Below are 27,282 nucleotides of genomic sequence, written 5' to 3' on the forward strand. Positions count from 1 at the left end.
GGAGGACAAACTGCAGCTCGTAGAAAACACTTCTTCTTCTTCTTCTTTGAGCTTATTGGCGGCTCGCATTCTTAAAAGAGCATTACCCATCTACTGTGGGTAATGGATCAGAGACACTATAATCCATCCCCCAGACCATTCAGGACTCATGCTTTCGATGTTCCAGCTCCTCCATCTACAGCTCAAGTCCGTCACAATCCAGAGAGGATTAATAATAAAAATAATAGTAATAGTAATAATAATAATATATATATTCTATTTATTAAATTAGTATTATTTAAGAATTTAATTAATAAACTATCCCCTTCCTCTAGATCCAGAAGCTTCTTTAGTGTTAGTTGTTGTACACCTTTCTTCCTAAATTCTTCTATTAGTTTAGTCCTTTCCTCTATGTATCTATTGCAATTAATAAGCACATGCTCCACTGTTTCTCTAACTCCACACCACTCACACAATCCTGTAGGATGTTTCCCTATTACATGCATTGTCGAGTTAAGACCTGAATGTCCAAGTCTTAATCTTGATATAATAGTGTCTTCCTTTCTTCTCCCCCTCCAACTCCTTCCTCTTCCTACAATTGGTTGTATTGAATATAAATGTCTTCCTTTTTGTTCATTATCCCAATAAGATTGCCAGTTTTTATTTATCTCTCTTTTTATTATTGACTTGAGTTCTGCTTTACTATACATCATTTCCATATCAATTCTTTCAATTGTCCTAGCTTGTTTTGCTAACTTTTCTGCTGCTTCATTACCTAATATTCCAGCATGGGCCGGGACCCACAAGAATTGAACTATATTATTTGTCCGTTGCATCATATACATTGTCTGCAATATCTCCAATACAATATCCTGTCTAGTTTCTGATTTTTGTACTTCTCTAGACAACGCAAAGCTGAACTTGAATCTGAGCATATCAGAGTTCCATTTAATCAAATTTCATTTATTTTATTCATTGCCATCATAATTGCCATTAACTCTCCTGTAAAAACTGAAACATGATCTGTTATTCTTACCGCTTTTTCCACTTTTATCCTAGGGATGATATATGCTACCCCACCTGACCATTCAGTGGGTCTTTGGATGCATCGGTGTACACCTGCGTATACTGTTCATACATTGATCCAATATATTCTCTTGTCATCCCTGCTTCATCAGTACTCTCATTCTTATCTTGCCTTGATTCCAATAAAGATAGATCTATCTTTGGTTGTGGTAAAATCCATATTGGTGTTTCTGGTATTATTACTACTGGAATAACTCTGTACTCATTTAGTTTCATACTCTGCACTAAGTCTTTAATGATCCATCCAAAACTGTTAACTTTCCTTTTACCATGATCCCAGCATGTCTCAATTAAACCTTTTGTCGGATGACTATCCTTCTGACCTTTAAGGTTCGCCCAGTAAGCCAGTATCAATTGCTTCCTTCTTAAATTAATTGGCATCTCTCCCATTTCCACCTGTAACGCTGGAACAGGAGAAGAAGGATAAGCCCCGCAACAAATTCTCAAAGCTTGTGATTGAATTCTCTCTAATTTTTCCATGTGTGTCTTTGCAGCTGAACCATATGCTATACAACCATAATCTAATATAGCTCTTATCATTGTTGTGTAAATCGTTTTTAGTGCCAATCTATCCGCTCCCCATTCACGTCCTGAAATACATCTCATTACATTTAATATCTTCTTACATTTTTCCCCCATCTTATTTATATGTATACTCCACGTAACCTTTGTATCAAACCACATACCTAAAAATCGTATCGCTTTAACTTGTTCTAACTCTTTATTATATAACTTCATTTTTAAATTTATACTTGCCCTTTTATTTGTAAAAAATATGTATTTGGTTTTTTCCACTGAAAATTTAAAACCCCATTTATACGACCACTTTTCAACATTATTTACCGCTGATTGCATTTTATTAACAATATAGTTGACATTCCTACCTCTGAACCACAGTGCCCCATCATCTGCGAATAATGATTTATTTATACTTCTATCTAGCGATTCAAATACATCATTTATCATAATTATAAACAACAAAGGACTAATGACACTCCCCTGAGGAGTTCCATTCTCAATTTTCCCTTTTCTTGATATACATTCACCTACTTTTACTTTTATATTCCTATCAATTAAAAAATCTTTAATCCAGAAAACACTTGTTTGGGATGTAGTATTATCACAGAAGTAAGCAAATTGTTAAACTGCTGTTCTGTAGAACGTGTGACGTTAAATAAAAGCACTAATGCACTTATTTCTGTACTGTAATGTTAGTGCATGGATTTTACAAGGCTAGTATTATCCCAAAGGATAATGGTATGGGGGAACACGAGGGTGTCGTTTTGACTCTCTTGTTAAAGGGATAGTTCACTTTAAAATGAAAATTCTGTCATCATTTACTCATCCTCATGTTGTTTTAAACCTGTATGAATTTTCTTTTTCTGATGAACACAAAAGAATATATTTTGATAAATGATGGTAAACACACAGCAATAAGTGACCATAGACTTCCATAGTAGGAAAAAATATTTTGGAAGTATTGTGATAAATTAAGAAAATATTTTGATAAATGATGGTAAGCACACAGTTGACGGTACCCATTAAATTCCATCATATTTTTTATTCCTACTATGTAAGTCTATGGTCACTTACTGCTGTGTGTTTACCATCATTTCTTAAAATATCTTAATTTGTGTTCATCAGAAAAAGTAAATTCATACAGGTTTACAACAACATGAGGATGAGTAAATGTTGACAGAATTTTTATTTTAAAGTGAACTATCAATCCCTTTAATGTTTATTATGAAATCCAGGAAATCTGGATTACTAGAGGTCTAAAAATGGGATTGCATATCACAATGTTGATAATGTTAAAAACAGCAGGTAGTTTGATCAATGTGGGATCGTTAAATTTTAGGAGCAGAAACAGAAATGATGGTCACTTTTACCAGCTGTGTCTGAGAAAGTCTTTTTCGTACTGAAAATAGTTAGGAAAAGCTAATTTTATCCCTTTCTGGCATAGTATAACACCAAAAATACCCAAGAAATATATTTTGGCCTTGGATCAAACAAATTTGAAAATCAAAACTGTGTAATAAATCATTTGTGTACACTTTAAAACACTCCTGTGTATCCTCACTTTCCATTCTTGGCCCTATATGAGCAAAAGTCACAAAATGTCAAGAATATAATCACAGGTTTACGGACAGGGATTAGATGAATACAGGATAAGGACATTTAAGTAGTTTTAACAAACATACCATCTTGAGACAAAACAATGGCACTGATATATAAAAGTGAGTGCAAGATCAAACATGCATTTTAGTCTGGGGATAAGCCCTATCCGGGAAACCATCCCTAATAATGTGTTTCGGCTGGAGAAAGTCATACACCTACTATGTGAGTAAATTATGGGCTTATTTTCATTTTTAGGTGAACTATACCTGTAAGTCAAACAAACCTATGCCTTATTATTTGTATCGACATATTCAAGCTTAACTTGTGAAATAATTTTAAACACACTGTTTCATCCACTGCAATAGACGGTGAAACACAAAAATGTAATAGGTTTCGAGAGAACATCAAAGTACCGCGAGAGCGATTTGAGAGTTGACGGCTCTGTATAGTTTCAAATTGCTCTCGCGGTACTTTGACGTCTCTCTGCGCGACGCCGCATGAACACACGATTGGCAGTTAAAAAAATAATAAAAAAATAAAAAAAATAAAAAAACACGATTGGCAGTTGAGAAAGGGGTTCCGCACATGCGCAGCTGCCACTGGCTCAGACGTAGCTGTAGTGAAGTTGACACTACAATCAAATCATACATTAGATCAATATATCTGATTAGATCTGAGTGTTTATAACGCGTTTTTGCAGGTATGTGTCTCTACATTGACCACAGTTTTTAGGTTTAGCTGCACGTTGTTAAATTGTGAACGTGTTTTAGCTCGTATGTTCAGTTTGACTTGCTAATGTTTGATTTGACATTCAGAAGAATCACAATCATGTTTGAATCGTCTCATCTGACGAAATCTTTTAAAGACACATATCGCTGTCATAAAAATTAATTATTTAAACACACGAGTGTGTTTTTATCGTGTTTTCTTAGTTAAATCAGGCTAAACTGTACGCTAATACTACAAATTAATAAATAAACAACAGAAAGTGCATTGTACATTTTACACAGATGTGATCAGACTAATGCCACGAGACGTTAATAATCTATCAATATCTATCAGTCAATCAGTACCTCAAAAATGGACACATTCTTTCTGCTAGTCAATTTTTTTTTATATTACGCGAAATTTGTTTAGATATATATATATATTCTTACTCAAGTTAGTATGGCAGTGAGCCCATTGTATTTGTCAGAACAATTCTTCATAAATGCTTAAGTAACTCTAAAGTGTGTGTGTGTGTGTTGTCAGAAGCATGCGCAGTGGAGCGCAGGCGGTCAGGGCTCTGTCCCCTGCTTTTTTTCCCTGCCGGTTGAGTCACCCCGGAGCCCAAGGTGCACATGTCACTGTCCAGAGATCAGCGCGGGTTTTCAGCACAAACTCGTCGTCCACACCTTTACCCGCCCATGCCCGTGTGGTCATCTGTGGAGGGGGCGTTGTGGGAACCTCCGTGGCATATCATCTTGCCAAACTGGGCTGGACTGAGATAGTTCTGCTGGAGCAGGGCAGGTGAGTGTTCATTGACGTACACAGGGCAACACCACTGGTGTTTGGGGCGACATGTCTGATTTCGCTTAAGTCTCCAAAAATGTATTTCTCACCCTAATGTCAGTCCACACTCGTAAGACCTTTATTCATCTTCAGAACACAAATAAAGATCCCCCATAGATCTGAGCCCCCATAGACATCAATGCAAATTTCAAGGCTCGGAAAGGCAGTAAAGACATCATTATAATTTTTCACGTGATAACAGCGAATCAATCTTTATTTCATGAAACAATGAGAATACTTTTGTGTCTCTGTTGTATATTCAAGACAGCTATATATATTCTCTCTCTCTGTCCTGCGCACCAATTTAATTTCTAATTTTCTAAATCTACCTTCAAAGAAACAAATAAAACTACATATAATATACTTATTAGGGCTGTCAATAGATTAAAATATTTAATCGCGATTAATCGCATGATTTCATGAGTTAACACACGATTAATCGCAAATTAATCGCATATTTTTATCTGTTCTAAATTTACCTAAATGTAACACTTTTTAAGTTTTTAATGCTCTAATCAGCATGGATTTGGATAATATATATGCTATATGCAAATGTATGTCTACAACAGCCTGTTTCCATTTTCAACAGAACCATCAGCCATAGTTTTATAAATGTTTTTGCCTTTTGAAGACCTTGTTCTTTCTCCATTTCTGTTTGCTGCTGCATCATTTGTGACATGTGCTGGCAAATTGAGTTAGGATGAGCACATTTAAAAAAGGTGTCATTTATATTTTAACATTCTCTATTAAAAAACTTCAAAACAATTGGAACAATTGTTGGAATCTGACAAAGCATGACAGAACTACACCTGTTTACGGAGAGCAAAAACAATATCAATATACATATATGTTTTTCTTTTATTGTTTAATTTTGACATTGAGACAGACCACTTTAAGACTGTAGGATAATGCAAGGGTTTAATATAAATGACACAACAGATACTTTTCCTAAACCAAACATTCACTTCAGATATAACAGATTATAGGTCATACCTGCGTGAATTCTTGTCAAAACAGATATTTTTAAACCTGTTATTTTGTCTATATATCAGGGTCACGCACTCGCGCGTTTGTGTGCATGCGCTTCAGACGTCTGCGTCAGACATCGCTTTTGAGTCTTGTCACTCTTAATAACTCTTTTAACATCAATCAGATCCCGAACTTTATCTCTCTCAATAATTATTTTAACATCAAGAAAGTCCTGCGGTCTATTTTCTATAATTTCTGAATGCTTTTTAAAACGAAACTAAAAAGTGAAAGAAGACGCATCTTTGCTTTATATGGATTTGGGACGGTACACCTCACAGAAAACGTGCAGATAAAGATCATTTTAGATGTTTAATGACCATTTAGAGCATTTGATTCGCTAGACGAGAGCTTAATGTTCTTATTTTTATGAAAAGCTCAGACTCATCTAGACAGCGCGGGTCACTTGCTGCGTCTCAATTCATCCAGCTGTGGGTCAAACAGAAATTGCGTGTTGCGTTAATCGCGCGTTAATAAAATTAGTGCCTTTAAAATGAATTTGCGTTAACGCGTTAATAACGCGTTTATTTTGACAGCCCTAATACTTATGTTTTATATCTTGGAAGGGAATTACAGTCGCATTGTGCTGTCAATCCATCATCTTTTATCATACCGTTCAGAGCAACAGAAAGTGCAATCACGCTACACGGACCAGAAATAGCAGGAAAACAATGTGAATGAAAAGAACAGTATGTAGGATTGTGGCCAAAACTGGTATTACAATCACAAAACTTGTGGCTAAAACTGGTACTGCAATCACACAACTGGTGGCCAATAAACAAAATGACAACATAAACATCAGTTGAGGGTTGCAACTCCACTTTTTAAATGACAATATCCTGGCCAGACCACTGTTGTCAGTAATACAAGTATTTGAAATGAAAATGAATTTTTAATGTCTATTGACATATCAGGGTCATTTTATGATTAATTGATAAAAATTTCTTACATACTGTTCCTTTAAACAAATCAGTCATGTGTAAAACACAAATTTTGGCACGCGCTGCAAATCCTCTTGTGGGCCTGTATTTATCAAGCTTCTCAAAGTGCCATTTTAGTGAGTCAAAGTTATCCAGAGATAGTGGGATGATGTTTTTTGTGTGTTGCCTGCTTGTGACTCGATTCGCTTTGATTCCAGAACCAGGAATCAAATTGATTTTCAAATATTTTGGAGCAGCAACATGTATCTAATTTGTTTTGTTGGCTAATATCCTGTACCATGTGATTTGTAATGGACCCTAACTAACATTGTGAATAACAACTTGTGTCTGTCGTAGACTTGGAGCCGGCACAACTCGCTTTTGTGCAGGAATAGTAAGTGTTGCCAAACCTCTTTCTATAGAGAGTAAAATGGCAGATTACTCGAATACACTCTATGAGCGTTTGGAGGAAGAGACGGGCATCAAAACAGGTGAGAAATCACTCCCATCACACTATGAATGGATTCAAACCTGATCCAATATATTTCATCATTCAAATGAAAATGTTTTAACGTTCATGTGTGTGCGCTTTCCAGGTTTCGTACAGACCGGTTCCCTTTGTTTGGCTCAAAATCAGGATCGTTTTTTGTCTTTGAAGCGTCTGGCATCCAGGCTTAGGTGACTTAGATTCTAATTTTTTCTGGATGTGTGTTCATTTGTACAACAAAAGCTTAATAGTTATTTCATTATTTATATATGCTCATATTCTTTTGTTGATATGAAAGATGTTTTGTGTTGTTAGATGGATCATACAACGACTTAAGCAGCACTGTAAACGTGATACTCATGAGCTTTATTGCATGTCACATAATAGGTTAAAAGAACACAGTGAAATTAAGTTAAGTTATTTACTGTTATTCACTTTTGGCTTTCACATATTGAAACTTGTCTTATGAATCGTGGCGTTGAGTGTCATACTGTATATAGTAAGGATACACCGATTTTTTCGCCTGTGAAAAATTTGACTGAAAATGGCATTATCAGTTTTCAAGAAAAAAACAGGTGAAAATAAATAATACTCTGCCTCTCAGATTTCAGTCTCACTGCAGCCATTATCACAGTGCTACACAGCAAAACACAATCTGTGCAAATACTTAAACATTGACACATAGGGCTGTAATAATTCCTTGAGTAATTCAAATACAAAAAAATTATTGAGGTAAATTATTTGCCATGAGGCTTCTCAGCGAAATTCAGGCATAAGTTATGGATTAAAGTCCGCTTTTTAAAATATGTCATCTGCTTGTTCTGTGTCTCATCAGTGAAAAAGTTTCACGGTTTAACATACTACAGAGATGCTCTAAGAGTTATTTCACGAGTTTATTTTGATAAAAGCGAGGGCTCTAGACATCTGATGAAACCATCTATAGAATAGAGTATGCCTTAAAAATCCTAGTCTTATGTTGCTTTGTTTTGATTTGACAGAAGAATGTAACCCAGATATTTTCTTGTATGTTCCTCACACTTCAAACATCACTTTATAGTTTTTCTTTCTAGGATTCTAGGTGTCAGCTGTAACATCATCAAACCCAAAGATGTGGCAAGGCTCCACCCACTGGTGAATATTCATGATCTGGTGGGTGCGTTGCACCTACCGGGAGACAGTGTGGTTTCACCGCCAGATGTCAATCACGCGCTCGCTGTGGCAGCCGCAAGTCACGGTAAGACATAAGTCAAATGCATAACACCACTCATCTGTAATTTTTTTTTTAAATTCTTTAATTTTTTGTCTCTCTTGTCAGGAGTTCAGATTTATGAGCACACGAGTGTGAATCATGTTCTGGTCAGTAAGGGTCATGTTACAGCCGTGGAGACCGACCGGGGATCTATAGAGTGTGACTACTTTGTAAACTGTGCTGGACAGGTTTGTCTCTAGACATTATGTTACATGCAGTAGGCTTTAAATGTCTAAAACCACGCAAAGCTTTTATGTTCTGGAATTAACTTGTTAAGCCCCCCACTTTCAGATTGGCATGCCAACACTAAAAGCTCTTAAACTATTTGACCTATAGATGCAATTGTGATAACTTCTAAAAGAAGAAGCTTGGGACTTTTTATTTTAAGCCCTAAGGGTATCACTTTATGATAACTGCAGACTATAAATCATTAGTTAACCATTAGTAAATAATAAATTCATCATTTACAAAGCTTTGCTTCTACATATACTATAACTTGTGCTATATAAACATGCACATTAATCTGATCACAGTATTTAGTGTTCATGTAAACGCAATGATACTGTAGGATTTATCACAGCTTGTGCTGGTACTCGGCCAGAGGGTGGCACTCATTCAGTACAGCTGAAACTGCGACATTAACAACAACATGACTAAAATCACTTGTTGCTGTATAATATTGTTACGTGTTTTGATTCTTTGCCGCTTAAGGGCTCGTTATAGTCGTGCGTAGGTCCTACGGCGTAGCCGCGACGGCGTAGGTTCCGCGTCGGTTTTCATTTATACTTTTGCGTCGTCGTCCGCGTCAACTTGCAAACATGCGCGCAGGCCGCTGGTAGGCAGTAACCACGCGTGTAACCACAGTAGCAGCGCGAACGCCAAAGAAGAAGAAGCTTTGCAAGTTAACCCACAAACGAAGAAGAAACAGCAACTTGTTGTGTATGATTTGAGAACACCCGCAATGATGGATGTAAATAAACTGCGACTTTTGTTGCAGTTTGAGTTAAATCACTCCTCAACTTGGCCATTCTTTGTTTTCACCGTCGCAAATGGAAATACCTATGACGCAGTTTTTTTTACCTGACGGGAGGGGTTCTGGTGGACCAAACACAGCGCTTGCGGTCCGCATAGAACTGACGCGCTGTTAAAAATTTTGTGAGGTGTGCGTCAGGCTACGCAGAGCTACTCACAGGCTACGGATAGCCTACAGCTATTTCCCAAGGTTATTATGGAAGCTTTAATGAGGTACATTTAACCATATCAAACTCAAACATATTTACAACACTGACAGATGTCACTTACATAGACTCCGTGTATCTCTTTTGCTAAAGCTGCTGAACTGAAACCTTAGCGCATGCGCCAGACAAGATCAACAGGTTGAACTCACACATGCATTTTGTACAATGTGCTTTAAATTTATGATTTTTTAAAAATGCATATTTGTGTAGTCCTAATGTCATATAAAAATACTAACATCATGATTTACTGATTTTATTGATTTATTCCTAAATGTCAGTTTCCACTTTCTCTCACGTACTTCCAGCAGTACCCCAAAGTACCCCTAGGGGTACGCGTACCCCCATTTGAGAACCACTGCACTAATCTACATGTCATGGACAAATATGAATGCCTTATGCAAATCTATGAAATCCAGTTAAAGTTTATTTAAAGGAACAGTATGTAAGAAATTTATATCAATTAATCATAAAATGGCCCTGATATGTCACTAGACATTAAGAAATCATTTTCATTTCAAATACTTATATCGCTGACAACAGTAGTCTGGCCAGGATATTGTCATTTAAAATGTAGAGTTGCAGCCCTCAACTGATGTTTATGTTGTCATTTCGTGTATTGGCCACCAGTTTTGTGATTGCAATACCAGTTTTGGCCACAATCCTACATACTGTTCCTTTAAGGTTTAAAAACAAAATCACCTCATCCATACCTTAAAATCACTGGTAAAACGAATTTTTAGCACACACAAAGTCAAAAACAATATCTATACATGTTCAACTTTTTTCTTTCTTTTATTGTTTGATTCAGATTGAGACAGACAGCTTTAAGATCTACTTTAATGCAATATAATATAATGCTAGTGCTACACATCAGATATTTTTAATGGCAAAACAGATACTTTAAAAACTCTAATTTTGTGTATTTGTTTATACAATACTTGCGCGTCTTTGTAAACAGATGTGTCAGTCAGTGTGAGGAAGATCGTTTTTGAGTCTTTGTCTTATTACAATAATACCACCCCTTAATCTGAACTATCCAACCACAGCACTGCCATTTTGTAGAGAGAGAAAGAGAGAGAATAATAAACAGCAAAATTGAGTTTCAATTTCAACAAACCACCATTATGGCGATCAGTGTTTGCATTTCATCAATTCAATTGCATTTTAAAGGAACACCCAAAAGCTGAACATTTTTGCTCACACCTACAAAGTGGCAATTTTAACATGCTATAATAACTTATCTGTGGGGTATTTTGAGCTAAAACTTTACATATGCACTCTGGGGACACCAAAGACTTTTTATATCTTAAAAATGTCCTCTTTAAGAAAAAAATTAAGATGTTGTTATGTAAATATTTGAGATTTTCCTAAGAATGCTTTCGTGAATCCGGCCCCTGATTCTAAGAATATATACAGCGTTTTCTTTCCTTAACAAACACTAAAGGTTAATGTTTCATGTATTCAAGGAGTGGAGAGAAGTTTATTAGTTCAGCATTTGTTGTCGAGTCATAAACAAAATACAGCGTGTGCGTAACACTTTGTCTTTTATAACAGCAACCTTGTGTCTCTGGACTAATCACAGCCATCTTGATATAGAGTCATATCACACTCTTATCATACTCCTACTCGAGCGATATTGCTTTAGTAATATACTTTGTGCTCTGTTCCTGTCTTCATTGTGTTTACTGCTTGAGTGCTTCAGCTCCACCGTGTCACCATACAATTCAATTCAATTCATTTATATAGCGCTTTTCACAATTGTTAATTGTTTCAAAACAGCTTTACATTAACAGATGTAGGAAAAGGATAGAAAAGCGAGCGTAGTAATAATGTAACGTATACAGTAAATGGTAATGGTGGGGGACTCTCCAGGGGATGGAGAAAAACCCTCCTGGCTAGTCCAGGGGGAAAACTCCTAGGAGGAGAAAAACCCCTGAGAGAGATACATATATATTTATATATATAAAAACTATCGGGGTATGTGAACGGGTAAGCGGATTAAACTGGTTCAGCCGGTGGTCGTTGGTCAGGCATCGGCTGGGCATCACGTTGAAGGACGGTCAGTAGATCAGTGGTGTTGATGACCTTCACAGCAGCAGGAACTTGGTCTGTTTGTCTCATTGTCCTCGGGGTCGAGGTTGAGTCAGGAAGAGAGAAACAGAATCGTGTTAGCGTAGGGGCCGTTCACATGTAAATCAGCTCGGTTCCAGACAGGCTAACTATTGCGGCATAAGTATACTACCCAGATGAGTTAAGTGAATGCTTTGTTCTAGACAAACTAACTATTGTGGGTGTTAAATGCAGTTTTTGGGGCAATTCACATCATGCAGCTCATGAATCATGAATCAAGTCTTGTTCATGCCAGCTGGAGAACAGACAAATATTAAAAGTGGACAGTTCAACCTGGCACAGACTACATCTGCTCATCGTTTTATAACACATTGTTTAAAAGAGGCTGAACATCTGGCGAAACCTAAAGTACTATAAATCTGTTGATCTGGTTTTTATCAGTAACCTGAGGATGAGACATGGATTGTAAAGAACCGAAGAAAACAGAAAAAGAATAAATCAAGTTAATGTATGCATCACGTACACACACAAGCAATAATTCGATAAAAACGATTTAAAAAAGAGGGGGTTTATAGAAGTGGTCAGAGACATTTGGAGCACACTGTTTTACTCTTGAATTACTTTGTATGTTTTGCTTAAACGTGATATTCATGTCCTGGTGTTTGTTTCAGTGGGCATATGAACTGGGTCAGAGCAGTGAAGTGAAAGTGTCGGTACCGTTACATGGCTGTGAACATTTCTACCTGCTCACTAAGCCTCTGATAGAGCCGTTAAAACCAGACAGTCCAGGTGATTATCCTCCTTTATCTTCTATCAAAACCCTTCAGCACATGAAGTGCCATTGTTTTTTCACACACAAGAGTTTTGCACTGTAGCATTTTATAGTCATTTGATAAAGACTGTAGGAATAACGGCAGAATGACTTGTGTTTGTCTAGTGGTGATAGACATGGACGGGCGGATCTACGCTCGGGCCTGGCAGGGGGGCATCCTATCTGGGGGATTTGAGAAGAACCCTAAACCCATCTTCACTGAGGGACGCAACCAGCTGGAGATCCAGAACATGCAAGAAGATTGGGATCACTTTGGTGAGTTCCTCTCCATTGTACGTTTGTGACATAAAAGTTGCATATGCAGGAGTTCATTTAAAAATCCAAGTTATTTTCGAACCGTTGTGTCATTGCAAAGCCATGTCTTTAAAATGCAGGAGAATATGTAAACATTTTCACTGTACCCTGAAAATATAGGAAAAAGTAACAGGAAAAAGAAAAACTGAAAAAGAAACAGGATAGATACAGTAAATAGATAGATCTGTCTTTTCACACGTGCTCTGTGTTCTGTGTGGTTTATACAGAACCCATTTTGAACGCTTTGCTGCGCCGGATGCCCAGTTTGGAGACTTGTGAGATCCAGCAGCTGGTGAACTGCCCTGAGTCCTTTACTCCAGACATGCGCTGTCTGATGGGAGAGACTCCGGGTTTATATGGATATTATGTGCTGGCGGGCATGAATTCATCAGGGCTGTCGTTCGCAGGCGGAGCTGGAAAGTAAGGAAGCAGTGCAACTTCATGAATCTCTTATTCTGTGTGGAAGGAGTTCATGATACATTCTGTTTTCCATAGATATTTAGCAGAGTGGATTACTTATGGATATCCCAGTGCTAACGTCTGGCCGATGGACATCAAACGCTTTGGAAATCTACAGAGCAGCCGTACATTCCTGCGTCATCGAGTTATGGAGGTCATGCGTGAGTATTTAGCATTGTTTTAAACAAAGCTCCAAAAATAAGAATCATTTGCAAATACAGCCAGAAAACAGCCCAATCTGAAAAACTGATGCTTATGACATCACAGGCATCTAACTACCCCTTCACTTTAAAATAATTGGCTACATTTTTAGAGTGGCAGCAAAGTCTGCCAATCAGTAATGAGATTGCAAGTTAAGCCAGTCGGGGGAGCCAAATAGGGGCAAAACCACTTGATTAAAATCCCCCACCCTAATAGAACTATTTGAGAGAGGTTTTTAGGAAGCTTCTAAGGCATTACAGACCCAAACAAAAACATTTTTGTCTACATGTCACATAACAGAACAAGGATAAATACCCCGTTCAATCATTCTATGTCACCTTTAAAAAAAAATCCAGATAATTTTCTCACCACCAAATGTTGATGTCTTTCTTTGTTCAGTCGAGAAGAAATTATGTTTTTTTGAGGAAAACATTCTCATTTTAATGGACCCCAGCACGTAACAGTTTTAAATTGCAGTTTCAATGGAGTTTTAAAGGACTATAAACAATCTCAAACGAGGCATAAGGGTCTTATCTAGTGAAACGATAAAAAATATGCACTTTTAAACCACAACTTCTCGTCTATCGCGCCAGTGCGACCTCACATAATTGCGTGATGCCATTGAAAGGTCACGTGTTACATATATGAAACGCACATTTGCGGACCATTGTAATCAATAAACTGAAACAAAGACATTAATTAGTATCATTTGACATACAACAACGTCGGAACGGTCCTCTTTCTCCACACTTGTAAACACTGGGGCGTAGTTTTGCATACGTCATCCGTGACCTCTTGACATGATGACGTATGTGTGAGGTCACACTGGAGCATCACAGGACCGGAGATAGATGAGAAGTTAAAAGTGCATATTTCGCTAGATAAGACCCTTGTGCCTCGTTTGGGATCGTTTAGAGTCCTTTGAAACTCCGTTGAAACTGTAATTTAAAACTGCATTAAAACTGCATTTGGGGTCCATTAAAGTCCATTAAAAAGAGAAATCCTGGAATCTTTTCCTCAAAAAACAAATTTCTTCTCGACTGAGCAAAGGGGGACATCAACATTTTGGATGGCATGGTGGTGAGTAAATTATCTGGAGTTTAAAAAAAAAAATGGACTAATCCTTTAATGTGGGTAAATGCTTGTTTGCTTTTGTTTGTTTCTAATACCTCAAACGTTTAATCCTGTGTCTAAATGCTTCAGCGCTCCTTTATGAATTGAAAGTTCCTCGCTGGGACTTCCAGACGGGTCGACAGTTACGTACAAGTCCACTGCACGACCGCTTAGATACTCAAGGAGCACGCTGGATGGAGAAACATGGCTTTGAGCGAGCCAAGTACTTTGTTCCTGCTGGGAAGGGTAAGAGGCACAGAATGTCATAATAATAAATAATAACAAAAATCAACAAGAACCTATATTGTTCATCTTTCCCCACATGTAAACATGGCTTTGTAGACCTGCATTGTTAGCTCCTTAGACAGAATGTTAAATGCTTTCTTATTTAAGTCGCTTTGGATAAAAGTGGTTACATTTTATTTTGATAGTTACTTTAGACATTCTAATATCTTTAAATCACTTTGCAACTTAATATCAACTAACTCTTTTTAAAGCTGTTAGGGGTCGGGTTAGGGTTAAGTTGCTCATTTTATTTAAAAGTGAAAGTGTGATATTTTTTGTCAAGTATGGTAACCCATACTTGAAATGTGACCTCTGCATTTAACTCCTAACACACACACACACACACAAGTTGGCATATGTGGTTTATAGGGACAATTCCATAGACACATTGCATTTTATACTGAACAAACTGTATATTCCCCTAACCGACCCCAGTCCCGAACCCCAATCGTCACAAAAACCTGTTGGCAGTCTTTAATCTATGACAAGTACATTTAAGTATGTTAAGCCATTCAGTTCATAGGGACACTTCCTTTATCTCTGTAAACCATGTTTATTATGCTATAAACATTGTTTACGGGCACAAAGGAAGTGTCCCTATACACTGAACATTTTCTCTTTTCTTCTCACAGATTTACTGGCTCTGGATCAGAGTAAGACCTTCTATAAGCCTGACTGGTTTGATATAGTGGGTGCTGAGGTGAAGTGCTGTAAAGAAGCTGTGTGTGTTATTGACATGTCTTCTTTTACCAAGTTTGAACTCACCGTGAGTCACTTCATTAATCATCTACTTGATTTTCTTTATCATCTATTGTAATTATTTGAGTTTTTAGGGTATCAAATTGAGCAGTGTATGCGTATTGACTTGTATTAAATTCCAGAACAGATTTTTCAAACCACCCAGAATAGCTCACTTTCTATCCAGGCTGGTGTATCACTTAAAGTGTGAAAGTTGTTCGGCTTGATGAGATCTATACTGTAGGTGTGTGCATTTTGGTGACTTTAGGTTTAAAGGGCTGAACACAATCATATAATAGTCCCCCCCACGATCCCCGGAGGTCAAATTGGACCTGGTGGCCGCAGATTCCAAATTGTCTGCTATATTTTAAGAGTTTTTAGGCATGTTAAGGGAACCAAAAGCCCTCCAAACCTTAATAATAATAATAATAATAAATCCTTATTGGACCCTACAGCAGTACAGCCTGGGCCCTATTAACCTCAGATTTGTCCCAGATTAAAGTGAATGTAGCCACATAGAGTTTATCTGAGCCAAATGAAATGAGATAATGTTGTAAGGAATGACAGACACTTGAATCTCTCTGTGTTTATGTCAGTCTGCAGGAGATCAGGCCCTGTGTCTTCTACAGCGTCTCTGTGCCAATGACCTGGATGTGCCCGTGGGACATATCGTCCACACAGGCATGCTGAACGAGAGAGGAGGCTACGAGAATGACTGTAGCGTGGTACGCCTCAGCAAGAACAGGTCTGTAAACATTAAGAGTCAACAATGTTTGTATACATGTATTATCATTCATATTTAATATACGTACTAGAGATAATAGAGTAACTGTTGTAGAAACTAGGTTCTGTCTATCAGGACTAATCTGTTGTTTTCTGATTTGACTACTCAATATAACTATGGTCAAGGTTAACTTGCGAGCAAGAGCTAGGTAGGTATGAAAGAAATTTGCCAGTCTGTGTCTTCCAAAAACCAGCATTGTAAATATAATTCATCACATGGTTTATATAATCACATGAGAGACTGAAATAAGGATCATAATGTATACTGTAGTCTTGTTAACTTGTTATAGTGGAGTCTACTATTCTTTGTAAAACAGCTTTGAAACAATATATTTGTTAACTCTTTCACCGCCAGCGTTTTTAAAAAAAGTTGCCAGCCAGCGCCAGCTTTTTTCATGATTTTCACAAAAGTTTAATGCCTTCCAGAAAATGTTATTCTTCATATATATAAACATACAATATACCAAATGCAAGAACAGACCCTCTGCTTTCAAACAAAAAAATCGTTTCATCCGACCTTCAGCAGTTCTTTTGTAATCAGCTTTTGAATATGGGTAGGTTTCTGCAAAAACACCACATTTTGAGCAAAAAGCAGAGATAATTCCATTTTTGTGACGGACTTTTCATAGAGATCCCATTCAGACAGATCTTTAAAACAGACACGGACATGCAGCCGCTTGCCATAGGGCAATACTTCCGGGTTTAAAAAGTTGCAGAAGGATAATAGTGGATAATAGCGGTATTGCGGAAAGACGGAAATACTCGACATTGGCGGGGAAGCGTTTTCTCTTGATTGACGAGATATCTCGTCAATGGTGGGGAAAGAGTTAAGGAATGCTTTAAAACAATAAACTTAAATTAAAGGGGAGGAATTTATAACAAAATTTTCATTCAGGGTTGAACTAACGCTTTAGGAATTTATGATACACTTGATGTCCAGTCTTTAGCTCGATAGTTATTTAGAAAACAATGAAAAGCTTCTCAATCATATCACTAAAATCAATTATAGACGGTTTCAGCAGTAACAACATAAACAAACGGCTTTTGTGGTCATCACGTAACTTCCGGTAAACTCCATGAAGAATAAATAACAACAAAGTCCTTTTAAAGTAGTTTATTCATATAACAAGCAAAATAAACAACAGGTAGATTACATAGGAACCCAAAACGTGTTCTTTTCAACGAGGTATTTGTTTAAGAGTTCAGTTTCAGTAACTAGTCAGACCATTAAAAAAACAGAAACCGGAAGTAAAGTTCAGACCAGACGCTTATCGCGTCACCGCACGTGCTCCCGATGAAATGGTATATAGATTTTTTGTAAAATATAAACATTAGTACCATTTAATGACTATATAACATTTTATTTGGTGCATAAATATTAAAATATGTTTTAAGTCGGAGCTTAGTCATAATCACAACATTAGTTCAAATGCACTTATATACTGTACACGTTATGTGCAGTTATTAGATTCTGTGTCAATATTACGAGTTGTTACAATTACTAAAAATAAACTATTACTGTATAGAGACACTCTACTTGGGTTAATTGGTAACAGGTCGGTAACATGACTCTGTGTTTCCGCACTAATTAACCAAACACTTGACATGTTATCCCACATTAGCATTCATTTAATTCCATACCTTTCCCGACCTGTTTGACATAAAAACCACAATTAAACTTTTAACAGTCTTCATACAGAGCATAAACACAAATAAGCACAGGACGGTTTAAAGACTGTAAAACTAAACATGAACACCAACTTCCAGACAAGATTAAAACTATGAAAGACTGACCCACACGTATACTACATATAGAAAAACATATTTATAGAAAATACATTTTAGAACAAACAATGAAGACATAGTAAAAAAAACTTAATTTGCATTTGCAGCGGGTTGCATGTGGATTTTTTTTATTGGTTTTTTTTTCCGCATACAGCAGCAGTTGAGCTTGTGTTGGTCTTGATTAAGTTAACAAACATTATTTATTTATGAGCCATTTAGGCTACTTATTTATGCCCCTTTTTTATATTACTTTAGGTCTTTGTCTAACAGCTGATTGGTCAGTATTTGTGAATATTCCCAGATTATGGGCAGTAGTGTTTTTGGGACTCATCCAGTTCTGTTTTATACTCTTTCATTAGTTTCTTCATTATTTCACCATCTGATCAACAAGTTCATTGCTGGTCTTGGATTAAAAAGCACATGCCAAACGACCCTCAGCTTCACCTGGAGGACGTCAGCTGGAAGTACACAGGTGAGCTGAAACTGACCTTTTGACCTATTAGAAAAGAGGAATAGTCAAGTGTGATAAGGTTTTCGTGAGGTGCATAAAGACAGCTTTGTAAACACACAGGCAATGTAAACAAATTCAGTTACTGCCATTACTACACTACTACTAAAACTGAAACGTTTCGGCCGTATCTTTGTGGTAGTTAAAGTCTAACATCCACATCCGCAGGAATGTGTGTTGATCCCCCTCCTTTACTCCCTCTATACACATGACTGAACTCAAATGAGCAGTGCCGTGTGAAACATTCACAAAATGGCACAAAATCACTTTATGATGATGACTACATCATTTACATCACTACTCCTTGCTGGTGAAATGATCTTCCAAATGCAGTCTGGTCGACCATAAGTCATGCTGCTGCTTAGTTGAATTGGCTGGAAGGGTATTGCAGTTGTCCAGTTTTGATATGAAGAGCTTGGACTAGGAGCTGCATAGCATGCTGGGACAGAAAAAGATCTGATTTTCTGGATATTGTGATGTAGGTAGTAAATTTCAGCCTGTCATCAAACATCTCCTCCATGATCCAAGCTGATTGGTAAAGTGTTGTTCTATTAATGGGTTGGCATGGATTACCAGGAGTTTAGTGTGGCAAGGTTGAGTTAAAGGTGACGTTTCTTTAACCATGAGGACATAGGGCATGCAGAGATGGTAGAGACATCAGAGTAAAATGACAGGTAAAGTTGTCTGTCTTCTGCATAGCAATGGTATAAGACGCCATGCACCTTCATGATTCGACCAGAGATGTTGTGTATATTGAGAAGAGGTGCGAGAACTGGAGTTGGCTCTTGCCTGCTGTTGGTTTTGGACCACAGAGAGGTGGGCAGTCTATCTATTCTCAGCCTAAAATACCAGTCATGTGTTCGTATGTGTAATAGGTCTATTGTCACTTCTGTGTTGTGTGTCAATAAAACTCATTTTCAAGAAATGTTTCTCCATCAATCTATTCACTGAGAAAACGCTGTTATATTTCAGCATGTTAAACAGCACTCGCACTTGCACTAAAATAAAACAAACATTTGGAATGTTTGCCAATATCTAGCACTTCTTCTAATATTTAATACATGCCTGATGCACATGAGATATAAACTGTACCACACATTTCAACAACAATGAATTACAAATAAGCGTACATTTTATTGAGGAAGCTGCTAATCACACAACTCACCGCTGGCTTGACACAAAATTTGCAACAATACAGGGGATACAATCACTAGTCAGCAGCCAGCCAATAGGAAACACAGTTTACCCCTTTTTGTCTAATCATCATAAAATGCGATTTTTCATCTATACCTGTATTGATGAGTGGAGACACCTTATTACTTATGAAGTTTGACAAAGAAGAAAACTAAATATTTCCTCTTTTAATTTTTATTTTAGTTTGGCAACTTAGTTTATAGTTTTGTAAACACACAATAAATGTAAAAAAGTGAATCATTATTTTAGTTTTTAAATAACAAAAATGTTTTGTTCACACCTCGTTTTTTATTATTTTGTTAGTTTTTGGTTTTCTGTAAAGCTGCTTTGCAGTGGTGCACATTGGGAAAATTGTTATATAAGGGGTCTCCAACCTTGCTCCTGGAGATCTGCGATCTGCTGTCCTGCAGAGTTCAGCTCCAACCCCAATTATACACATCTGAATCTGCTAATCAAGATGTTCAGGATTACCAGAATATTACAGGAAAGTGTGATGGACCAGATTTGAAACAAAGATATGAAGGAAGGTAGCTGTCCAGAGATCCCTGCATTATATAAATAAATAAATAATATACAGTACTGCGCAAAAGTCTTCGGCCACCATGCCAGAATTAGATTTGTTGTTTTTGCAATGTTATAGTGATCATATATAATTATTTCTCAGTCTCTTAATAGAATACATCCAGAAAATACAGGAAATGTGTACCGGTATGTAGTATTAAAAACTGTATAAAAATGTAAACTGATGTGTCAAGTTTTTAGGGTAAACTCCCCTTACACTTGAGCAATAGCAGGATCTCTTAAACCTAAATCAAATTAAATCATAATTTTTAAGAAATTAGTCTTTTTACTTCATTCTGCTCAAAAACGCTCAAGATGTGTTTCGTGCCAAGAGAGGTCACACTAAACACAGACGATGCCTGAAGAAGACATTTTTTTGGTACATATTTTCTGTTTGTATCTTAATAAAATGATTGAAAAATAAATATGGATGGACATTAAAACTTCTAAAACAACAAGTCTGGTGGTGGTGGCCTAAGACTTTTGCACAGTACTGTACATGCATAAGCTCATAAGGGTTTAGAGATATGAAGTTTGAAATCTTAAATGTACCCAGAATGCATAAATAACCGAGGGAAAACTTTGTGAAACATGTTTATGGAAGAAATATAATGACAAAAGTATTTGAATTGAAGTAGCCTGTTGAGTTGTACTACCTGAGGGGAAATGCTTTGTATTAACCGTGCTTGAATTTTAATGCATTGTATTTTTGTGTTTTTGAATTAAAACAGCCTGTTGAATTGTACTACCTGAAAAAAAATGCTTTGTATTAACCGTACTTGAATTTTAATGCATTGTATTTTTGTGTTTTTGAATTAAGACAGCCTGTTGAATTGTACTACCTGAAAAAAAATGCATTGTATTAACCGTGCTTGAATTTTAATGCATTGTATTTTTAGGTTTTGCATTTTTAAGGGCTGAAATTCAACATGCGTGTATATTTTCTGTATTAAAAATTCAATAGTCCACATTCACCTTTTAGATTTCACTTTAAAATATTCGGTCTGTTTAAAAATACAACGTAAAATATTCAGCAGGCAATTTTCAGTCCATTTAAATTCGCGTCCAATAATTCAAGACGAATTACAAAACCGTGTTCGTTGATCGTAGGCATGAGAAGATGGTAGATGGCCACCAATATCAACTTAGCTTTTGAGAAACGAAGCCAATAGCAGGCAGAAAGGCCCTATTTAATTCATATGGCATTTAAAAAACGTTTAGTATCCTGTCAATAACATAACCAAACAATACACTCTCTGTATGAGTGTTGCAATTACAGTTGTTTTACTAAAACTGAACATAAAAGCCAACATTCATCACTTCTGCAGTGGATAAATCATCTTACATGTACAAAGTCTTGGCGAACACATGCACCACCTGCTGGTCAGATCGATTAACAGCAGATGAGATTATACTCGATACTCTACTGCTTTTCCTGCGGTTCCCGGATGTTAAATGTTGAAATCTGTACGACTGAATTTTTGGACTTGAATTATTGGACGCGAATTTAAATGGACTGAAAATTGCCTGCTGAATATTTTACGTTGTATTTTTAAACAGACCGAATATTTTAAAGTGAAATCTAAGAGGTGAATGTGGACTATTGAATTTTTAATACAGAAAATATACACGCATGTTGAATTTCAGCCCTTAAAAATGCAAAACCTACCTTTTTTCAGGTAGTACAATTCAACAGGCTATTTTAATTCAAATACTTTTGTCATTATATTTCTTCCATACATGTTAACCCAGAAATGACCTTCAATCTTTGCTTTTTCCAGCTCTGAATCTGATCGGTCCTCGTGCCATGGATGTGTTATCTGAGCTGTCTTACGTGTCCATGACTCCAGAACACTTCCCCTCTCTGTTCTGTAAGGTGAGTTTGTCTAATATGTCACTTGTGTTGTATTGATGCATACTGTTCACTGTTTGTTCTGATGGCTCGTGATTGTGTCCTGCAGGAAATGAGTGTGGGTTATGCCAATGGCATCAGAGTGATGAGTATGACACACACTGGAGAGCCAGGATTCATGCTTTATATTCCCATAGAGGTGAGTTACTTTGAATGTTTTGACTGGAAGTGATCTTGATGTAATACCTACAGTAGGCCATATATATACATGGCAAAATGGGGTGGTTTTTACACTGGGCACGTTTGCTGTGGTCCGAAACAGAGTACGATTGTTCCCGTCATGCAGTTATTTTAGTACTCTCCCTCATGGTAATCGTGCATTGTGTAAACTAATGATGTTGTCATGGGCTACAACGCATGCAAAGGTTACTTTACTTCCTGGACGAGTGCAAGCTGCTTTCAAATTCATGCAAATCCAAAAGCCACAGTCCCAGGATAAACCACCTCAGGGCACCTCATATAGGTAGTCTCGGGGTCAGTACCCCATTGCGCTCCTGGGTCCACATGACAGGGTGCACATTACCAAATTTCGGACTGTAGTGTCAGTGTGAAAGTCACCTTTTATTGTACAATGTGCTGTGACCCATATATAACAACAGTTTAGGCACAAAGCTTTGAGATTGACATGTGCTTTTTTCCAGTACGCACTCCACGTGTATAATGAAGTGATGTCAGTCGGGCAGAAATATGGGATCCGGAACGCCGGCTACTATGCATTACGGAGTATACGCATTGAGAAATTTTTTGCCTTTTGGGGGCAGGATTTGGACTCATTCACCACCCCGCTGGAGTGTGGCAGAGAATTCCGCGTCAAATTTGATAAGGTCTGTATTCATAGTGCTTCTCTTTAAGCCCTAAACTCTTAAAGGTGCAGTGTGTAACTTTTATAAGGATCTCTTGACAGAAATGCAATATAAAATACACTAGTCAACGTTTGAAGTGGATCAAAACGTTTCATAAAAGTTGTCTTAAAACTAATACCCAATACACATTCTTGTCTTAGGACAACTTTGATTAACTTTTTTGATCCACATCAAATGTTGACTACTATACATAACTATGTTATCAGTGGTGTATAAAAAACTTTCATAATGAAGTGTTATGTTTTTATTACCTTAGAATGAGATGTTTTTATCTACATACACAGAAGGTCCCCTTACATGGAAGTCGCCATTTTGTTTTTACAAAAGCCCTTAAAGGCGGAGTGCACAATGTTTGAAAGCCAATGTTGATATTTGAAATTACCTAAACAAACACGCCACTACCCCAATAGAATCTGGACCTTCTTTTAAAAGACCCGCCCCACACATGCGCAACCCGGCACGGATGTTGGTTAGTAGACACTCTCCTTACTGCTGATTGGCTATAAGTGTGTTTTGGTAGTCGTCCCGTCTCCTTTTCCAAAGCGTTTTTCAAACATTGTGCCTTTAACGGACAAACTTTTTTTACTAAGTTGTCTCAAACGATGACATGGTTGTCCAGTGGCGGCTACCGTAGCTTCTCTATTCATTTCGGTGAACGGTGGACTGAAACGTTTGTTGCAATTTGCAACCTCACCACTAGATGCACTAAAATTTACACACTGCACTTTTAAGTTTGAAAGTATAGGCAGTTGTGGTGTAATGGTTAAAGAGCTAAGATTGTATCCAGAAGGTCGCCGGTGCAAGGCGTTTTTCCCCAATTGCCGTCTGGGCACCGTAAGGATAGCTGTTCGTTCAGTACTCCCTGGCATGGGTTAAATGCCAGAGAGGGGCACTCAAGTAAGTAACCAATTTAATAGACATTAGACTAGACTTGACCCCAAACTCGAGTCTTTCATCCTCACTGATATTACAAGAAGAAATCTGTGTCTTATTTGTAAACGGAATCGTGTAGGAAAACTAGTTGTCTTTGTCACATACTCACTCTCTGTTAATCTGTTAAAGGTGCAGTGTGTAAATTTTAGTGGCATCTAGTGGTGAGGTTGCGAATTGCAACCAATGGCTCAGTCCACTGCTCACCCCTCGCTTTTGAAACACAAAGAGAAGCTACGGTAGCCGCCACAGGACAAACATGCCATCGCAGTGTTTCCCACAGGATTTTGAGGAGACTGTGGTGGTGATGACGTCACCCGCTAATTAGCATATATGTGACGTCATCATGTCGTGTTTGCATTTGATCTAGTGTTGGCACCTGAAATATGTTTCACTTCTACTCTTTGATCTGTATCTGTATTTGATTTGTATTATATATCAAATTATATTTTAAGCCAAATTAAGCTGTTTTGAATAGTGAAATAAAAATGTAAATGGGAATCATGAAAATTCTATTTGTGGGGGCCAGTGTTGATTCTGTGGTGGGCCACCACAAATAAATCAATGTATGGGAAACACTGCATCGTCTGAGACAACTTAGTAAAAACACTTTGCCCGTTAAGGGCTTCTGTAGAAACATGGCGGCACTAAATGGCGACTTCCATGTAAGGGGACCCTCTGTGTATGTAGATAAAAACATCTCATTCTAAGGTAATAACCACATAATGGTTCATTATGAAAGGTCTTTATACACCCCTGATCATATAGTTTTGTATTTTATTTTGCAATTCTGTCAAGAGATCCTACTAAAAATTACACACTGCACCTTTAATGTAGACTCAATGGAGAAGTCTGCAAACTGCTTCATGTCTCCCTTTACAATAGCTGCACTACATTCTAATGTGATATTTTACATGGTGTTTATACTGTAGATGCCAACATGCAGCTGTGAATGTTCTTATGTAATATTAGCATCTGAGTGTTGCGTTGGTTTTAAGTGCAACATTGCGCATAAAATAACTTTAAATGATTTGAAAATAATGCAAACCTGCAGGTGCATTACCACATTGATTGTGCAATTTTATGTTGTATTTTTTTTTCATTCAACTTCTCTCTCCTCCGTTCTCACAGGACACAGATTTCCTGGGCCGGGAAGTCCTGTTGCGACAGCGCGCCGAGGGAGTTTTGCGGCGTTTCATTATGCTGGTCCTTGAAGACCACGACACAGAGCTGGACATCTGGCCCTGGTGGGGCGAGCCTATTTACCGCAACGATGAGCTGGTCGGTGTGACCACCAGCAGCGCCTACAGCTACACATTAGAGCGCCACGTCTGTCTAGGCTTTGTGAGCCCAACAAACTCCGATGGCACTCCAGCTGTGGTCACGCCAGATTTCATTAACCGGGGCGACTATCAAGTGGACATTGCCGGCCAAAGGTATCCAGCTAAAGCCAAGCTCTATCCGTTCACCTCACTTTCTGCCCAGCAGAAACGTCGCAAAGACGACATGGAGCTCAGCAACTTCCAGAGTAAATAAAGACCTGGTCTGAGAGGCCCAAATCCCTGGTACTGGCCACTGCATCGTGCCCCATGTTATGACTTTATGATACGCCAAATGATGTTTGTGTCCGGTCACACATCGTGTAAGAGCTGTTGCCATCGCTGGAGCAGTTGATGAATTTCTACAACAAATGTAATGCGTGATAGCAGATTTGTTTGACTTTTTCACATTGCAAGGATTCAAAAGCATAACTGTCTATTGCATTTTTAGTAGTGCATTACTCTCCGAAAAACAGGTCGTGTCCTTGTTTTAGTTCTCGTTTTAGATGCGTTTCTTTTTTAAGAGCACTCCCCCAAGTCACGTGGTTTAAAATAAAAGGTGTATTTTATAAGGGAGGTCAGATTAAGACTAGACAATCACAGTCTGTTGGAAGCTTTAGTTTATTTTTGACCAACATTAAAAGATTAAATTGGAAAGATTCAAATGTATCTATAAATGCTGTTCATTGAGAGGTTTCAGATAGTGTAAGGGACGAGTTTTGACCGATGGTGTTTATAAAGTGCCTTGCAGCAATTCATTGAATGTTTGGCTGATGCGATGCAATCCTTTATTAACATCAGTAGAGTAAACGCACACCTCTCGAGGTGCTAGTTAAAGGAATAGAAATGAAATAACCCACACTTACTTAAAAGCATATGTTTCAGTGTAATATACAGCATATCGTTTTCATCTTTTATTCATTCATAATAATATATTTTGTCATTTTCGATGATGTCTCGGTTTATTAACGTTAAGAAAAGTTATGATGTTTTTCCCCTTCATCCGTGCAATTCTGTCAGAAGATTTAAATGATCAAAATATTCCCATTCTTTTATTTGTGTATATTCTGAACATCTGTCTTATGGCACTGAGATCTGTACAGTGTATATCGTTTATAAATCAAGAGCACCTTATTTTTTAGGATTGATACTCTATAAGATCAGCACTGTTTTGTCAAAGGATCAGAAGATCCTTCATTCGTTTGGTTTTGCACTGCAGTGACTTTAAATGATGACTCCATAGCAAATAAAAACAATGCTAACATGTCTAGGGCACATTTAGAAATTTAGAAATGAAGAAGTTTTATGTTTGCATTAATCATATCTACCGAGTATCAGTTCTTTCTTTTGGTTATGGGGTGAAGTTTTACCCCAGGTTTCATGAATTAATTTCTATTTATGTTCTCATCTCTTTGTGTGTGTGTGTGTGCGCGTGTGCGTGTCCTTGTGTGTGTGCGCATGTGTGTCGTGGACTGTGGATTGCTGTTTGAATTTAGTCTCTGGTAGTCTTAGCAGAGTTTGTATTGTAACTTATGAATCTAATAAGAAATGGTCTATTGACCGTACATTTGTTATAATTCAGTCTGTCAGAACTGACTAAGTTGTGCACTTTGCTTGAATCTATTGTGCTTTTTCTTAACCTGTCATTTAGATATAGCAGGTGTAATTGGACTATTATTAAAATTAATCTTTTGTCCACCCTGCCAGCCTTTGTATTTGTATATATTATACAAATGGTACAAATGTTTGGCTAATTCTCCTGAATAAAAATCAGAATTACA

General features: G+C 37.4%; 1 protein-coding gene across 2 annotated transcripts; it reads left to right on the forward strand.

The window, feature by feature from the left end:
* Positions 1-3,738: 3,738 nt before the first annotated feature.
* Positions 3,739-27,282, forward strand: pdpr (pyruvate dehydrogenase phosphatase regulatory subunit). 2 transcript variants are annotated; one of them, XM_055173384.2, is made up of 18 exons: positions 3,739-3,883; positions 4,435-4,692; positions 7,038-7,171; positions 7,277-7,358; positions 8,238-8,401; positions 8,483-8,604; positions 12,396-12,513; positions 12,662-12,811; positions 13,078-13,270; positions 13,346-13,470; positions 14,714-14,869; positions 15,541-15,674; positions 16,243-16,391; positions 18,574-18,686; positions 22,259-22,353; positions 22,439-22,528; positions 23,031-23,213; positions 25,314-27,282. In XM_055173384.2, exons 2-18 carry the CDS (start codon positions 4,439-4,441, stop codon positions 25,716-25,718), a joined length of 2,667 nt encoding a protein of 888 aa, XP_055029359.1. In that variant the 5' UTR covers positions 3,739-3,883; positions 4,435-4,438; the 3' UTR covers positions 25,719-27,282. The 2 variants fall into 2 exon arrangements, with proteins under 2 accessions (XP_055029359.1, XP_055029360.1); XM_055173385.2 differs by having other exon boundaries at positions 4,438-4,692.

Source organism: Misgurnus anguillicaudatus, chromosome 15 (genome assembly GCF_027580225.2).
Source record: "Misgurnus anguillicaudatus chromosome 15, ASM2758022v2, whole genome shotgun sequence".
Taxonomy (NCBI): Eukaryota; Metazoa; Chordata; class Actinopteri; order Cypriniformes; family Cobitidae; genus Misgurnus; species Misgurnus anguillicaudatus.